This window comes from Anabrus simplex, chromosome 1 (genome assembly GCF_040414725.1).
Source record: "Anabrus simplex isolate iqAnaSimp1 chromosome 1, ASM4041472v1, whole genome shotgun sequence".
In the NCBI taxonomy this organism is placed as follows: Eukaryota; Metazoa; Arthropoda; class Insecta; order Orthoptera; family Tettigoniidae; genus Anabrus; species Anabrus simplex.
In genome coordinates, this window is record NC_090265.1 from 913,460,609 (window position 1) to 913,474,039 (window position 13,431).

Sequence of the window (13,431 nt, forward strand, 5' to 3'; positions counted from 1 at the left end):
CATAGAAACACGCAAGTAAGGATGGCATTAGGAAAGGCACCCGGCCTTTAAAATGGACTTAATTCACTGGTAGTGACAATCCCAAGTAACAGTAAAATAGGCCAATAATAATAATAATAATAATAATAATAATAATAATAATAATAATAATAAATAATAAGGCGAAGAAGAAGGAATTCCTTTATTTCCTATGGATTTTAATCATTCTGGAACCGCGAAAATTTAAAAAGAATGTGCCTAAACATAACCAGCTGTTTATCAGGTGGTGTAGGGAAAACGACTAAGGTATTTGTGACTTATTGTGTTGTAGTTCTTCTTTCATAAATCCATAACACAGAGTGTAATTTCTTCGTGATTTTAAAACGATAATTTTGTTTCACAGAAAAAACAAAAAAGGCCTTTGAATACCAGAAGTATTTAAAAGTGTCCGTGTTTATTCCATCCATCCATAGCCTGCTGGTCTTTATAGCTATTGTAACTACTGCCATTATTCATCTGTCGATATTACTCAAGGGTGGAAATTCACGATTCGGGACATCATCTGGTGGTCGTATAAGAGTTAAGAGATCCCACAAAGTCAGAATTTTGCCATTTCTGAGTTATTTTAACACACTAGAGATCTATGACATAGAGTTGCACACCCTCAAATGTCACTCACATCAGCCAGGATTGAATACTCTATCTTGAGAACAGAAGGACAACAACCACCCAACTCCACTACGGACATAAACGTACTGACAGAACGAACGTTGAACACATACACTGAACGAAATGGAAATTGCAACACCCAGAAGGAGTGGCGCTACATTGCTGCAATTGAACATGCAGGACGAGTGTTCGGTTGTGATTCGATTGATAAACTTTCAGGTCCCTCTGACCGCAAGTTTGGACAACAATCAATACAGGATGTGCCCACCACGAGCTGCAATACATTGATGAATTCGTCGAGGCATGGAGTCAATAAGGCCCTGGATCGCTTCCTGAGGAATTGTGGCCCATGCTTGCTGCACTGCACGGGTCAGTTGTTCCAGAGTTGTGGGTGGCTGAGGACGGTTGGCCAGTTGTCGACCCATCATGTCCCACCCATGCTCAATAGGACTGAAATCCGGGGATCTGACGGGCCATTCTAAGGTTGTGATGTCGTGGAGAGCTTCTCTGGAGATGCGTGCAATGTAAACCCAGGCATTGTCCTGCTGAAACATCCCATTAGCAATGTTCGCCATCATAGGGACAACCACTGGATTGAGTACCCTATCAACGTACTGTCGAGCAGCCATAGTACCCTCAACAAGCACTAATTGTGATTTCACATTAAAGCCAATAGCTCCCCAGACCATAATGCTTGGTGTTAGCCCTGTGTGCCTCTCGACAATATGATCTGGGCGGCCCCTCTCCCCGGTACGTCGGCGCACACGATTCCGGCGATCACTGTGGGCAAGACAGAAGCGCGATTCATCACTAAAGACGACCCTATGCTATTCGTCGACCCACGTCGATCTTTCTCGACACCAGGCCAGCCTTACACGTCGCTGTTGTGAGGTAAATGGAATACTTTCTGCAGGGACACGGGCTCGTTAGTCAGCTGCACGGAGGCGATTACCAACTGTTTGTTGTGTAACGTGGGGTGCCACAGCTGCTCGAATTTGCGCTGCTGTTGCATGGGGTTCTATCCGGGCCATCCGAATGATGCGGCGATTCTCTCTCACAGTTATCTGTCGCGCTGGACCTGTGCCAGGTCTACGAGTGTGGGTACCTTCATTTGACCACTGCTGCCATACACGTTGTACCGTAGATGCCTGTCGGCCAATACGTGCAGCGACAGTCCTTAGCGATAATCCAGCCTCACACAGCCCAATTATCCGAGCCCTCTCAAACGGCGACAGTGGTTGATAGCGTGCTATTCTCTGTCGTCGAGGCATGTTTGACGGGGAACACTTCACTGCACAGACTGCAAGTCAACTACGCTATACCAGAGTCCGTATACTGGAGTTGATTCCTCCGCGACAAATCACGTGGGGAGACCTGTAGCAACAATCCAATGGATCTGAAACTTTGATCGTTTACATACCTACATGGCATCGTTCCATACCTTAAAAATCAACACAAACGACCAATGCCTTCATGGTGTTGCAATATCCATTTTCTTAAGTGTAACCTTATTACTTCTCTTATACTTACATATGAAAGTTGCAAATGCAAGATAATGTTCTAAAACAGGAATGACAATCCCAATCCCATGCTTGGACAGACTGAAAATGATGTGAAGAAATGTGTAATCAGTAGGACTGTAATCAGTCAATTGTATACGTTAAGTCCTCAATGAATAAAAGATGGTAAAGTGTTTGTGTAAATCCCAGTAACTTCAATCATGTCCAGTCGATTGTATTGTAAAACTCCTTAACCATTTTGAAAGAATATATTTTGTAAAATATCTAATGTATGATTATGCAATGTAATAGGAGCAGCAGTAGCGGCAACTTCTTCACAAACAAGAACGAGGATGAGGAAGAACGCCCGAAGACCATTCCACAGTCTGCTGCCAACAAGAAGAAGTTAGCTGTGCGCAAGTTCCGCAAACGTCCTCAGCAACAGTATAATGACGTCAGTACTTCCGAAGGCACCACTTCAGCTCCACCCTCCACGTATAGCAATAATAACTATAACACCAACCGCAACAACAACATTAACAACAACTATAACAACAGAAATAATAACTTCGCAGGAGCAAACACTTACACCAACGCGCCTTCACCAAGTACTTACAACAGCCCATCTTCTCCAAGTACCTATAACAGTCCATCTTCTGATAGCACATACAACAACCCTTCCTCTCCTAGCACATACAACAATCCCTCCTCTCCCAGCACATACAACAACCCTTCCTCTCCTAGCACGTACAACAACCCCTCTTCTCCCAGCATATACAACAGTCCTTCAGTGTCCACAAGCTTTGCTTCTGCCTCTTCGCCAAGCACCTACGATAGTCCCTCTGCCTCCAGCAGTTACAACATTCCCTCCACAACCGCCCTTCCTCCAACTTCCAGAAACAGTAACGCTTACCTTCCTCGCTACAACACTATCCAGAGAAGTGTTAGCCCTAGTTCGACAACACTAGCTCCGTCTACCTCAAATAATGGAGACTACAGCAGCACGTACCAGGAATCCAGTGCGTTCAACAACCAGAGAAACAGCAACTTCGTTCAGAGAACAACAGCTGCTGCGTCTTACAATTCCCCATCATCAACTCCAGCTCCTACTACATATACGTCAGCCAATAACAACAACAACAACAACAACAACAGGAGAAGTAACTTGGCAAGGAACCCAAACAATCAGAGATTTAGCAGCAATTACAAATCTTCCCCAGCAAGTATCAGTCCAACTCCTTCCACAACTTCGTACCAAACCAACAACAATGATTTCAGTAGCAATAACAACTTTGCTTTTAACGCAAACTCACAAACCACAGTGTACAATCCCTCGACTACTGCTGCACCCGCGAATTTCCAGTACAACAACAACTATCAGAGGAAAGTAGGTGGCCAACCATCAACCACTGAGAGGGCGCCTACCTCCCTCGACTACCAGACAGGTAGCAGTGAAGAGTACAACAACTACCGTGGGGACAAGTATGACTACCGGAGGACATCAGGCAACAATGGAGAGTATGTCGACAATGAGAGAAACAATGGAGAGTCTTTGAAAACAGCCCCTAGCAACAACTACAGGCCAAGCAACTTCAACTCATACCAGAATAATAATAACTACAACAAACCAACAACAACTGCGGCGAAGAACTACACAGCGGCTGCCAACAATGTGACTCCAAGATCATACAACACTGGGTCTCAGCAAGCAAATTACTCTCCAAATGTCGCCAACAAGTTCTACAGCACACCCACGTCCAAACTCTTCACAACGGTGCCCGCTGTGACTACATCAAGACCAGCTCCGACCGCCTCTCAAGGTTTCACCGCCTCTACGACGTCGCAGCCTGTTAGGGCCGAGGTAAAGGGTGGCCCAACGCCTAAGAAGGCAGATGCTGCTTATGACTATGCCTACTATGATGACAAGGAACCAGAATACGAGAGTGCATACGCCGTCAGTGATTTTGGTGTTGGGGAGTCGCAGAAGGTAGCAAGGTCCATCAAATCGTAGTGGACACTGTTACTGTCATAGAGACATTCACACAGACTGTACAAATATTACTTGTGACACAACAAGATATAAATGATCTGTTATGTTAATAAATTTGTTTTTAAGTAATATAATATTTCTTTAAAGACATTGACAGAATTTTATATCTGAAATGCTCCGATGCTATAGTAGTATAAATGATGACGTTTGATGTCAAGATTTGCAGAACAGTTAGCCATGTTATATTATGTAATATTCTTTCTTACATGGATTTATATCTGAAATATTCCGTTCACTGTTTGTTATCTGACAGAGAAAACCAAGAGGCTACACTATCGTAAACTTTCACATTTTGCGATTTGCAGAACATTTAATCGTGCTGCTATGTAGCATTTTTCTTACATTTCTCCTATAAATGTGCGTGGCATATTCAGGTATTTGTTCCTCTCCGTTCTAGAAATCGAAATGGATTGTCGATTTATTGTCTGAAAATTGCAACCGTAATTTTTTAATAAACAATTGGTAGGTAAGGAAAGATAAAGCACCCCTTTTGAGCAAGTAGTCTATGGAGATCTTAGATATTGAGACTTCGGAGTTTCCAGAACTCGTGTAATGTCGTTGGTATCAAGTTTTGACTCACAGGGAGTTATTTAATAGAAGAAATAATCTAATACTCGCTTTTGTAGCAAGGTGAGTTGAACAGATGTCATTAGAGATAATGGAGGACAAACCCTCTCCTGTTACCAGAAACTTAATCTCATTTCCTCCATTCAGGAGATCAGTGCTTTAACCGTTAGATCACCGTAGTTCAAGGAGAAGCACTATTAGATATCAAATATGCCATACAGGTTCACAACTCAAACCCACGCTCAAATGACGAAAATATAACTTTGCTTTCTGGACAGCCTAGAAGTGAAGAGGTTGCAACAGTATGGTCATATGAAAAGAGTAGATCCCCACGGGACTCCTAGAGCATATTTTGACAACAGTGTTCCTGGAAAGAGACCAAGAGGAAGACCTCGTGATGTTTGGGAGAAGCAGATTTTCAAGGACCTTGAAATTAGAGATGTGAACTGGCGTCACATATACGAACAACATCTGTGGATGGACAGGACAAACTGGAGGAGGTTTGTACACAACCGCACTCGCCTTGCTGGAGGGGATAAATGATGATGATGTAATACACTACTTGCACTTCGCTATAGTAGATGACAGCGTGAATTCTTACATGAGCATAATTTTCCGTTCTCACTGATTTATCAATGAACTTGACCATTTTCGGTTCCTATTAGATCCGTATTGACCATTAATGCTCATCAGCCTGTTGGAAACAAGGATAATAATGGTATGAATGAAATAAGTAGAAAGTATATACAGACAGACCATTATCAGCCCTGTTTATCACAGGCTGATGACTATTAATTTATCTCACTCTTATTTTACCAGCAAAGCCACAATAGCTACTTTTACTAAACGCCTTTGAACAGTAACTCACTTACGCGATTTGAAGAACTTTTTTTTTTGTAGTGCAGTAATTTCTCATATCCCCCCTATAAATTTGCGTGGCATATTCAGGCATTTATTTCTCTCCGTTCTGGAAGTCTAAGTGGATTTTGGATTTAATGTTTGAAAATTGCAACCGTAAGTTTTAGAGCAACTTACGATGTCTAATAGTAGAATATAGTAGTTTCCGGAGAAATCTGCCCTCTACAGCGTGTGGGTAATTAATTATTTCATCATTGTACAATATTTCTTCCTGTCACCTTCAAAAACATCTCGTCTGTCTGTAATGAAGAACGTAGGAATTTAGCCCGCAGGGTGATTCGATCCAAAGAAATGGTATATATATCTGTTAATTCGTTCAGTGAGATAAATGAATTTATGTACGGCATGGAGTTGGTAGAAACTCGACAATGTGTCATACGTTCGTACTATAATCAAGTATAGAATGCTCTATAACTACAGTACTGTGTATTATCCTATAAATGTTGTCGATTGATCTTCTAGATAGGAGATACATCGGTTCTTATTTGCACCAGGTTTATCTTGATGCGCAACCTGAAACGAACATACATGCACAGAAGGGAACCTGTTAATTCGTCTGCTACAAAGAGGAACAAGTCGTGTCAAAATGTTTATTTTTTGAAAATAAGTTTGCTCATTTTAGTATTTAGTCAAGTAAAATATAGTATTTCATTTCTAGAAAAATCCTTTATTACAGATCTCCATTTTATGAAATTAAGATCTATGTCCCAGAGAAGGATATTTAGTGGCATAACTACGGAAACATCGAATTTTCTCCAGAAGTACTCATTACCTCTCTGCTCTGTAGTTTCCTTATAACTACAAAGTATATTGATATATTTCCTCTGGTAATTAATATTACCTACAAATACACTGTAATCTGATATTGATGAAGAGAACAAAATATAGTAGTGAAGACAGAGGTTCACTGCAGGCCCATTCCATAAACTCCAGGGTGGTTGCAGCTGATGGCAAAATGATACTTCCTTATAATTCTTATAGACTTCTGTACAGTACAATCCATGATGGCCCTTGGAGGAATGAACGATAATTTTAACCTCACTACTTGGTGGAATAGAGTGGTTAGCTCATTTCCTGGCCAACTTTGCCCCCCATCAGTTAACCTGGTACTCACTTGTGATGTGCGATTAATGACCTCAGAGCCACCTACCTCTCTAGAAGTGGAAGTAATACTATCAACCTATCAGGGAATCGAACACACGTCCATCCAGGTGAACTGAGCTTGCTTTTTCCACCTCGGTTTGACAGCCCATTTCTTAAAATTCTGATAATCCCTTTTTCATGTCATTTGTTTCCAACTAATTCAGGTTGGTAATACACGCTGATCTGGCCCAGTTTTATCGAATGTATGGCCTTCCCTGCAAGGAAGGATGTATTCATTATTACGTGGTTCTGTTTTCGTTGGCAGTGTGGTGTATTTACTGTAAATAAGGAGTGTATTAAAATGGAAAGCGATCATTCAGTCCATGAAACAGAGGAATTAATCCGACATGGTTACAATCCCTGATCCGATGTAGAATTGAACCCAGATTTTTCTAGACCCTTTAACTATTTCTATCAACTTGTTATGCCATGTTCATGAGCTTATTTTCTTCTCTACACTTTGTCCAAGTCACCCACTCTCGGTAGGTTAATATGCATAATACACTGACTGACAGAGCAAATGCAACACCAAGAAGGAGTGGGTCGAAAGGGATGAAAGTTGGGGAAAAAACAGAGACGGCACGGACGAATAATTGATGTTTATTTCAAACCGATATGCAGGTTACACAATGCGCACGGCATCGACTCAGTAGGATGTAGGACCACCGCGAGCGGCGATGCACGCAGAAACACGTCGAGGTACAGAGTCAATAAGAGTGCGGATGGTGTCCTGAGGGATGGTTCTCCATTCTCTGTCAACCATTTGCCACAGTTGGTCGTCCGTACGAGGCTGGGGCAGAGTTTGCAAACGGCGTCCAATGAGATCCCACACGTGTTCGATTGGTGAGAGATCCGGAGAGTACGCTGGCCACGGAAGCATCTGTACACCTCGTAGAGCCTGTTGGGAGATGCGAGCAGTGTGTGGGCGGGCATTATCCTGCTGAAACAGAGCATTGGGTAGCCCCTGAAGGTACGGGAGTGCCACCGGCCGCAGCACATGCTGCACGTAGCGGTGGGCATTTAACGTGCCTTGAATACGCACTAGAGGTGACGTGGAATCACACGCAATAGCGCCCCAAACCATGATGCCGCGTTGTCTATCGGTAGGGCGCTCCACAGTTACTGCCGGATTTGACCTTTCTCCACGCCGACGCCACACTCGTCTGCGGTGACTATCACTGACAGAACAGAAGCGTGACTCATCGGAGAACACGACGTTCCGCCATTCCCTGATCCAAGTCGCTCTAGCCCGGCACCATGCCAGGCGTGCACGTCTATGCTGTGGAGTCAATGGTAGTCTTCTGAGCGGACGCCGGGAGTGCAGGCCTCCTTCAACCAATCGACGGGAAATTGTTCTGGTCGATATTGGAACAGCCAGGGTGTCTTGCACATGCTGAAGAATGGCGGTTGACGTGGCGTGCGGGGCTGCCACCGCTTGGCGGCGGATGCGCCGATCCTCGCGTGCTGACGTCACTCGGGCTGCGCCTGGACCCCTCGCACGTGCCACATGTCCCTGCGCCAACCATCTTCGCCACAGGCGCTGCACCGTGGACACATCCCTATGGGTATCGGCTGCGATTTGACGAAGCGACCAACCTGCCCTTCTCAGCCCGATCACCATACCCCTCGTAAAGTCGTCTGTCTGCTGGAAATGCCTCCGTTGACGGCGGCCTGGCATTCTTAGCTATACACGTGTCCTGTGGCACACGACAACACGTTCTACAATGACTGTCGGCTGAGAAATCACGGTACGAAGTGGGCCATTCGCCAACGCCGTGTCCCATTTATCGTTCGCTACGTGCGCAGCACAGCGGCGCATTTCACATCATGAGCATACCTCAGTGACGTCAGTCTACCCTGCAACTGGCATAAAGTTCTGACCACTCCTTCTTGGTGTTGCATTTGCTCTGTCAGTCAGTGTATAATGAAGAATACAGTAAGTGTACGTTAAATCAGAACAAGTTACTTGAACATATATTATATTATCAGAATGATCGCTTTCCACCCCTTTCATTTTTGTTTCTTCTTAGAAGCAACGTATCTACTTATGTTTGATTAGAAATCATATTTTTCTGTTTGAATTGTTAATAGTGCTAACAAAATTTCCAATTTATAATACAAACAATATGTCATAAGACTGAAAATAAAAATGTTCTTAAGCACAAAATGAAATGTTTCGTCCGTCAACCGGACGCCCTCAGGTATCACAATCACAAACTGTGCTCTCTGGGGGAAGAGGAGAGGCGACATTTAACAGAAACTGAAGAACAAACTAAATACTCCAACAACCTATCCCACACGTTGGCACGGTATAACACTTTATATTAGTCGACATTATTTGAATGTAATTTTCTTTTTAATTGTGAATTTTGACATTTTCCCAACAGACCCGGCCGAAGACTATAAATAATTCAAGATGATGATGTTTAGTTGTAGAAACTGAGTACATTCCTGTCATTTTCCTCATAATTAAATCTAAAATATCGTCTATAAATATAATTAATGTCCCTAGTTGGTGTCCGTGTTTCTGTGGGCTAACATCTAAAACAATCGAAGAATGGCTTTTGATGTGGTTTCTGCTACTGTGTATAACATTTATTGAAGAAGGTCTAGGTGTGCAAAACATTAGTCCGCACCAAAACGAATTCAATAAGTGATGATTTTGGCGAAGAGTCAAAGAAAACGACCAAAACGGCCAAATACTCATCGGTATGTGTGGAAAAATTGTTGAGCATAAACTCTACAAAATAGCCAGTGATAATGTTTACCTATCGTTAAAATATATTACTGAATAAGCGTTTTTTGTGTTACAGTTTCCAGTAAATAATGAAAATTCGCTGCCTGTTTCCAGTCATTCGACCTGGTCAGGAAAGGAATGAATGAAGCCCCCATCTAGCGGCAAGGATACGAAATGTGCCGGCTACCTAAGCCTGTCGCACTCCTCTGGGGCAATGATTAATGACTGACAGATGAAATGTTAATGGAGAGTGTTGCTGGAATGAAAGATGACAGGAAAAATCGGAGTACCCGGAGAAAAACCTGTCCAGCTTCCGCTTTGTCCAGCACAAATCTTACATGGAGTGACCGAGATTTGAACCGCGGAATCCAGCGGTGAGAGGCCGGCGCGTTGCCACCTGAGTCATGGAGGCTTATCCAGTAAACAATAAACCTTATAATTAGAAACCATGCTTTGATATTAACTACGTAATACTTAACGAAATACATTTTTTATTTCCCTAAATATAATCTCAATAAAATTAATAATAATTTCGTGTAGCTATTGTTACCTTGGTGCACCCCTTGAAAGGCAGTCTCTCCACGAGTAATGAGGGTAGACTGCATCTACCGTGTACGTAAAATTGAGTCTTATTGTGGTGAAAGATAATATTGTGTGTTTTCTGTATGAGTTGCAGGGATACTTAGGGCGGTCCTCGCTCATTTATGATTAATATCCCTGACTCCGTCGGTAATCTAACCCAGGGCCCTCTTTACTAAGGCCACTGCGCTAACAACTGAGTGAAGGTGCCGGACATCCTTAATAAGATCACAATCTTTTGAAGTATATAATTTGCATAATAGTTTTGGAGTTATTGTCGTGTTAGTAATAATAATAATTTCGTGTGGCTATTTCTAGCCGAGTGCAGCCCTTGTAAGGCAGACCCTCCGATGAGGGTGGCCGGCATCTGCCATGTGTAGGAAACTGCGTGTTATTGTGGTGGAGGATAGTGTTATGTGTGGTGTGTGAGTTGCAGGGATGTTGAGGACATCACAAACACCCAGCCCCCGGGCCACTGGAATTAACCAATGAAGGTTAAAATCCCCGACCCGGCCGGGAATCGAACCCGGGACCCTCTGAACCGAAGGCCAGTACGCTGACCATTCAGCCAACGAGTCGGACGTCGTGTTAGTAATAGTGCGTGAATGGTTTTAATTAGTAGGCTATTAATTGCTTGGGAAGAAACAAGTGAACTGTCAGGAAGCCGGTCAGAAGTGCCTTGAAAAATTGTCGTGCGGAACTACGTACATGGATTACAAGGAAAATAAATAATATCGCCTTTAAAGAAAGACCACCATAAATACACAATTCCATGGGTGGGTGGGAAGTTTATGATAATAGAATGAGGAAAATTACAATGACATATTCACCTATAGTCACTTGTATGGCAGTTCTAAACGACAATGTTATGAAAGTAAATCTCTATAGATCGAATAATAAGCATTATTACATAATGAAATATCTGATGGGTAGGGAACGACACTTGCTATTTGAAAGTTAGGTTCACAGATGAGAGGAAAGGAGCAACAAATTGGAAATGTTACAGGACAGGAAATCTGCTCGTTAATTCATTCCTCTATTAGCTGTGACTTGTTACAAAACGCGCGGCAATTTGCTTTCTAAAGCAAACGTGAAGGTCGTCCCTCTTCGCATTACGTAACGAAGAGGGCACGAGAAAGTGAGACAGGAAGGGCTAACGTCTCCGAACACTCAGCACAAAGAAAAGTCTTATGCAAATAGATAGAAACCTTATTGTTCGGAGATAAAGACGTACAATAGCAAACATCTTTATTATGCGAAGAACTCTTGAATTAGGCCACATTAATAACACCACGATATTACTGCAAATGCAAGCAAGGTAAGGGACATGGATTGCTGAAGGCACTTCCGAACATAGTATTTCCTCCCCGCTTCCTATTTACAACAATAAATGTCATTTTGTGTTCATGAAACACTCGCTAAACACCATTCATATTTTTTTAATAACTCACTCCAGAACTGGTGTTCGTTAAAAGCACTAACTTAATTGCTTTGGCAACGTAATTGATTTGAATTGGGAATGGAAAGTTGGTGATGTACTATTGCGATTTTATCATTCATAGTTAGCCTTCTTGCCAGAATATGGCCACTTCGAATTTGACATAAGAAGAGAATACATTCAAAGCGACATTTTGCATTAATCACTTGATTTTTTTTTATTCATTCTGACACCAATATGTGTTTGCCAAAGGACACAGAATAGTTCACAAGTTCTTTGAAAAAATAATTGAATTGCTGGTTTCGTAATCAATCTATTCAAGAATATGAACATCTCTGTGCTTCCGGGAGGAAATTAAATACTATGTTTTCCATACAAAAGGTTCCGCATTATTGCCACTGAGAATTTTATAACTGTGATAACAATTTTGTCTTCAATATTTCTGTCCAGTCTGTACGACTGCCACCATTCGACACAATTTCCTGGGATGGTCCCTCTAGCACCCAGAAGCACTGGCGCTGTAGGCTCTCTGAAAGTAGGCTATTCTTAGTGCATATATATCCTGTTTCCCTTCATCTACGTCATCTGACTGGAAAAGAGTCTTCAAACCTTATTGTAGGGTCAATGATTTCAGCATTGTTTTGTCTCCGACTGAAGGCAATTATATCAATACGACGGTTACTTCCTCCGTCTGCTACACAGTGGACTTCTTCATGAACCTCAAGAAGAACGTTAAAAACTGTATTAAATACGAAGAAAGAATCCCTGACAAACACTCAGAAATTTTTTCAAGTCAGAAAAATTGTTAATGTTCCGTATTGGTTTTAGCTCCCACTGATTTTCAGAATTTTATCCCGAAGGAGTCTTTTTTTCCTTCGTACGAGGCTTAGGAAGAGTTTTATTTTCACGCCCTTATTGGCCTTTCCCTTTCTTTTCCTGACGAACTCAGTCTTGAAATGGTCGGAACTCTTTAGTAGTAGCGATTCAGACAGGTCTTATGGCAACGATTGAATAAGACAGGGCTAGGAGTGAGAAAAAAGCACATTGGCCTTAATTAAGTTACAGTCCCAGCAATTGCCTGGTGTTAAAATGGAAAACCCTCTTCAGGGCTGTCGACAGTACGGCTCTAAACCACAATCTCTTGGATAGAAGCTCAGCTATGTGACTCGAACTGCGCAGCCACTTTGCTCGGTCCATATTTTCCTCTGATTAGTTGTAAGAGCAGATGGTTGCCTATTTGTGCTTCCTCTTAAAACATGAACAATAAACAACTATAATAATAATAATAATAATAATAATAATAATAATAATAATAATAATAATAATAATAATTGTTACCGTGTTTTTGTGGTAGGTAGGCGTGAAAGAAGGTGCTGGGTGGTGAATGGATCTCAAGCTACTAAAGAGAAATTAATTTCAAAATTTAACAAGGTTATATTTTCTTTTCAAAAACCAAGCAATAACAGACATGGCAGGTACAATGTAGCAAATCAACGGGGAGTCACAATATTTACAGGATTTGGGCTTCGAGCCCCGAAAACACAATGCTTGGGCAATCAGCCCAGTTTTACCTCAAAGACGCTAGTTTCAACAGAGGGGCAGAAAACCCCATTCATACCTCGGAGCCCTTGCTCCAAATTACACTAAAAAGCCTCCACGAGGCATATGACACTCGATTTTCAAAAGAGCCCCACGCTCTCAAAATTTAAGCCTCTCAAAGGCCACACCAAACTCTACCTTCAAGCTGTCCTCAACGGACCAAAACACAGGGGAGAAATACCCAATCTACTGAGGTCTAATAAATGAAAAGAAGGTTAATTACGTGACCTCTAAAATCACAATTTGAGAGGAG

At 42.3% G+C, this 13,431-nt stretch overlaps 1 protein-coding gene across 1 annotated transcript in view; it reads left to right on the top strand.

Annotated features, from left to right (window-relative positions):
- The window catches only part of LOC136874774 (putative uncharacterized protein DDB_G0285119), a 45,218-nt gene extending 38,700 nt beyond the window's left edge, over positions 1–6,518 (top strand). The window contains exon 6 of the mRNA XM_067148446.2: positions 2,460–6,518. Within this exon, the coding sequence (XP_067004547.2) occupies positions 2,460–4,158 (1,699 nt within the window). The 3' untranslated portion in view covers positions 4,159–6,518. The remainder of the gene's footprint in view (positions 1–2,459) is intronic.
- The last annotated feature ends 6,913 nt before the right edge of the window (positions 6,519–13,431 follow it).